General features: G+C 36.8%; 1 protein-coding gene across 1 annotated transcript; it reads right to left on the minus strand.

Moving 5' to 3' along the window:
• Positions 1-272: 272 nt before the first annotated feature.
• LOC143541339 (two-component response regulator-like APRR5) lies at positions 273-4103 on the minus strand. Its single transcript, XM_077034181.1, has 7 exons — positions 3939-4103; positions 3696-3857; positions 3473-3603; positions 3239-3394; positions 2736-3163; positions 1236-1845; positions 273-692 (listed from the first exon to the last, which is right to left on the minus strand). Exons 1-7 carry the CDS (start codon positions 4021-4023, stop codon positions 552-554), a joined length of 1713 nt encoding a protein of 570 aa, XP_076890296.1. The 5' UTR covers positions 4024-4103; the 3' UTR covers positions 273-551.
• Between the last annotated feature and the right edge of the window lie 999 nt (positions 4104-5102).

Genomic DNA, 5102 nt, shown 5'->3' on the forward strand with positions numbered 1-5102 from the left:
TCAAAAAACGGCCAAAAAAACGATTTCCAACGGCTATATTCGATCCAACGGCTAGAACCGGTTAGGAACCGGTTCCGGATGGTTCGGTTCCAGAACCGGTTCCGGTTCGGTTCCGGTTCCTACCTTCCCCCACTCAGAAATGCAAGAACCGGTCACGGATCATAGGGTTGAATCAGATAGGGTCCGGTTCCTACAAAAAACGGGTAGGAACCGGTTCGGGTCCACCGGTTCGGTTCCAGGAACCGGTTTCGTTGAACATCTCTAGTTGATGGTACACATTACACAATTTACGTCAATATTCTCTCAATACAATATACACTCTATATATGATCACCAGAGCTTAATCCTATTCAAAGAAAATTCAATGGTCACTTAGCTGAGAATCTATCTTGCTTTATAGTCAAAACAACATCAAAAACTACTTCTAGAATTCCAAATTTACAATCCGAAACTAAGACTCATGGGTGAAAAGTTGTTAGTTTCTTCACTGTGTTCTTGATAATCTTTGAAAACCATATATATATATATATAATAAATAAATAAATAAAATCTCAAGCAATAGCTTTTGCAGCAGCCAACTCTGCATCAATTTCCATAGCTAAAATATTACTTGCCTGCCCCCCTTGACGAACAAACTGTCCTTTCACCCGCGGTCTTTGCTCTGCTAGCTTCTTTCGGCTTTCATACCGCACCTGCAGAAACAAATGTTCTAGTCAGATATTTACCAAATAAAATTGACCCGAGTCTGTGAATTTCTAACATCACATGAACCTAACACAAAATTTGAGTCAGTTTCGCTTTGAACCCCGAGAACAGGTTGGCCCATTTAACCGATTTATTTACATGTTTTACATAATCAAATAAATAAATTGGTCAGGTATTTTATGCCAAAATTAAAACAATTGTACAATTAAAATGTAATTGTTTTATATACATTTGTATTCTTGTTGTAAAATTTAATATCTGAAAAAAATTAAATCAGGTTAAACGAATCATGTTTGTGTCAACCTGAAAGTCTTCGTGTCATGTTCATGTTCATGTTCATATGTATGACAAAATTTTCAAGTACGCGTTGTTTTCAGGTTCATTTCGGGTTCCACAAAAACGACCCGTGTAACACCCCCAACCCTTTCCCCTACTAAATCAGTCACATCATCTCTTCACTTTTACTCTAGGGGAAGGGGGTGCATTCAGCAGACTCGACTATAAATATATATATATATATATGAATGTACCTTCTTATCAAAGCATCTGTCTTTCCTCTTCATTCTAAACTTATTCAATGCAGCTTCTCTTCGTATTGACCGATGGGCGTTATTTCCATTGCCTCCGCTTCCTATACTATTGAGACGCGTTAACGTTGCCCCACCGTTACAGAAACTGCTATTTGCACCATGATCTTCAACAGTTTCCATTGCATTATGCAGCAGTTCAGGTGCAGACTCGTTTCTTGCTTCTTGATTTGCAATGTAATACGGGTCCGTTTGAAACATGGGCTCGTGATGGCCCGAAGAGCAAGGGCTCAGTTGCACGCAAAATGGAGGCAATATGGAACCGTATGTGGCACACGGGTTCTCGAATCTTGAACTTCTTACTGGAACTGGGACCTGAAACACTCTTTCTTTTGGTGATGGGAATTGGTTTTGATTTTGACTTTGACTCTCCGTCTGCACGCGTTGACTCATTATGTTGAGGGAACTTTCGACGGGTGCACTACGGGTGTCAGAAATGTACTCGACCGGGTTCTTGGATAACAGCTTTTCTGAATTGGTCGCACAATCTTTTTGTTGATTGGATATGCTAGCTGATCCTGATGTTGGCGGTGGTTGTCCCCTATTAATGTACCTAAATGCACAATATACAAATCGATTAAAATCGCAACGTTTTCAGCCCATTTAGTTCTAAACGGGTCAATTTGTGAAAATTAACTTTTGGGAAAACTTCACACAATAGCAACCGAGTTTCCCAAGTGTTACACTGCAGTGCCTCAGTTTTTTTGTTTCTCTAAAATCACTCAACCTTTGTTAGGTTCCAATCGTGTGTAACCTTTTTTTATAAATGTTAAGATTCTTTTTTAAATTAAGCGATGCAAATGAAACATATATGAATCTTGGTTACTAATAACTGAGAACTTTTTTCTAGTTAGCTTCAAATAGGAGGTAATAATAAGGAAAAAATCATCAAATAATAAACATGTTTCATAGTTGTTAAAAATTAAGTCAAATTATCAGTAACCTACCAACCAAGATTCATATATGTTACGTAATTTTTCAAGCTAGACATGTTCGGCCCGTTCACTTGTAAATGAGCCAATTTAAAACAACTTTATTTCAAATCAATCAAAATCACGACATTTTCGGCCCGTTAATTTGAAGATAATCTTATTTCAAATCAATCAATTTAGCGACTTTTTTGGGCCATTTACTTTTAAGCAGGTCAATTAGAGATAATTTTACTTCAATCAATCAAAATTGTAACACTTTCGGCCCGTAAAGTGAACGGGTACACTTGAGATAGTTTTATTTCAAATCAAACAAAACTGCAACATTTACGGCCCGTTTACTTGTAAACGAGTCAATTGTTGGTAAAAAAATTGTAAACGGGTCAAATAAAAAAATCGCTAAAGGAAAACGGGTCACACAGATTATTATTATTTATATAAGATTTAAAAAGCGGACAAAAAATGTATGCACGCCAACACAACCCTACCCGAACCCGTATGTCAGGTCACTCACCGTGAGAATGCTGACATGTCAGACTGCTTCAACCGGTGCCTATCATCACTGAACTGATTCACCGAGCTACTCGGATGAGATCTTCTTAACGAAAGATTCAACATTGGGGAGGGATGATCAACATTATTTTCCCCAAAAATTAACGAGCTTTTGTAACTGGTTTTCGGGTAACTGTCAAACGACCCTATCAAATCGATCGCCTCCCTTGAATTATTATTACTACCAGTCACGACATTCACACGTTCCCATCTCACATCTATAGCCATATTCTTATCTTCACCACTTGTATCGCCTTTTCCCATATTACCCTCGGGCTCCATGGGCCCGGTCTCCACTTGGTTAGCCTGTTGTTGTTCAGAGCCCGTGTGGTCCAGTTGTTGTTCCATTGGTGGCTCATCTGTTTCCATGTCTGGTTTTGTACAAGAACTCTGCACAACAAGCATAAAAAAGTCAAACAAAAGGTCAAAATTGTTCTGTTGCAGCTGACCAAGCACGCTAACTACCTGTGCATCACTTCCTTTTTCAATGCATTCGCGGTTTCTTTTGATGCAAGCAATGTAACCGCTCGATTGGTTGCTAGTCGCATTGTTTTCAGCCGTGGCTTCTACTTTTTGCTGCGCATCACTCTCTTCTTGATTCGCGTTCTGGCCCGTGGTTGACTAAAAAAATTCAAAATTTACAAAAGATCAGATCAAGCATTCAATGATTCATGATAAAACAAACATTAAACTTCTTACAGATTGTCGCCTCCAAACATGTTGCCACAAATTCTTCAACTCGTTCTTCCTAACTGGTTTAACCAAAAAGTCAGACGCACCTCGCAGCATACACTTGTAAACCGTGCTAACCGAATCATGTGCAGACATCACTACAAAATGAATCAAAATACGATATTGGTGTTTCTTCACGCAACCAAAACATAAAAAAAAACAAAAGTGGATATCAAATAATTAACCGTACTTATAACAGGAATGTTTTTGCAGACTTGATGCTCCATAATCAAGGTTAGAAGGGCAAAACCAGAAATCGATGGCAAATCGACTTCGGTCAAAATAAGGTCAATGTTATGTGATCTTCCTTTTAACACCTCCCATGCCTTTAACCCATCAGAAACAGCAGCAACTACTTGCAGTCAAACAAAAAATAAACACTAATTAGCCCAATTTCTTAAATTAAACTTCAAATTTCAAAAAAAAGTCTCACCTTTATAACTACATTTCCTTAACAGAGCAGTGATAATCTGACGTGTAGAGTCATCAGCTTCAACCAATAAGACTCTAAGAACCATTTTGGGCAAAAACTTTTCCCACCTGACAAAGTTGGTAGTGGCCGCGGAATCACCACCGCCGTCAATGGTCTTGTCTTCGGGCATGTCTCGGGCGTTGTCGCGGCTCATAACTATATAACTAGAGAAAGAAAGAAAGAGAGTTGTTGATTTTGAAGGATTTATGTTAAGTCATGTTATTCTAATTGTAATAATAATAATAATATCATAAGAGTGCAAAAATATCTGAAAGAAAAATCTAAAAAATATCTATCGTGTCGTTGAATGGCCCAAAGATGCCACGTCGACAGGAAAAAGCAGACCCTATTGGCCTCCCATCTTTCATATACGTCTCCTCCACTTGCTTCCATCCAAGATTTTGTTTTTCCTTTTTTCTTTTTCTTTTTCTTTAATGCCGCCAATGAATGTAAACCACTCGTATTTTAGATATTTTCAAACAAATCGGAATAAAATATCTCAACTTGTCTATACTTTAATTATATTTTTTTTAATTATTTGTGATTTGGTTTTAGTGGATGGAGGAGGAGGAGGAGGAGGAGGAGAATTGTATTTGTGTGTACACGAAATAACTGGATTGGACAAGGTGATGTTAGAATATAGGAAAATATTATATTAACCTTAAAAAGTGGTTACATATTGACATAAAATCATAATTTCAAACTGAAATTTTTTTCAAGTTTATTATTAATAGTTAAATCATTAATAGTTTAATAAATTAGTTACTGTCTGGAAATTATTTGACCATATTCTAAGCAAGTGAATTAGGGACGGACATATGCTTTTAAAATCGTCTAAAGACGCATATTTAGGTCTGTAATATATGAATGAAGTCGTAACTCACACCAACCAATTTGAAGTTTATCACCAAAGGTGTTTCGCATGCAAGTTCACTTACATGTATTATCATGAGTTTAAGTTTTTAATGTTTTTTAATCAACCTTCGTAATTCGAGCTTAAAAACATGTCAAGTTGAATTTCATAAATAGATCTAGTCATTTAATTTTAATTTAAGGTTGCCAAATTTATCTATCTAATATCTAATTCTACTTTTAAACATACAACATTGTTTGTTATAGGACTTT

This window comes from Bidens hawaiensis, unplaced genomic scaffold, assembly GCF_021521415.1.
Source record: "Bidens hawaiensis isolate Kalapana, Puna unplaced genomic scaffold, B.hawaiensis_p1.1 tig00012553_1, whole genome shotgun sequence".
Classification (NCBI taxonomy): domain Eukaryota; kingdom Viridiplantae; phylum Streptophyta; class Magnoliopsida; order Asterales; family Asteraceae; genus Bidens; species Bidens hawaiensis.

Coding starts and splice junctions, on each gene's coding strand:
- LOC143541339 (XM_077034181.1), bottom strand. CDS start 4,023: ATGGTTCTTAGAGTCTTATTGGTTGAAGCTGATGACTCTACACGTCAG. Junction 3,858..3,938: donor AAGGAAATGTAGTTATAAAG/GTGAGACTTTTT, acceptor GACTGCAAGTAG/TTGCTGCTGTTTCTGATGGG. Junction 693..1,235: donor ACAGATGCTTTGATAAGAAG/GTACATTCATAT, acceptor TTGTTTCTGCAG/GTGCGGTATGAAAGCCGAAA.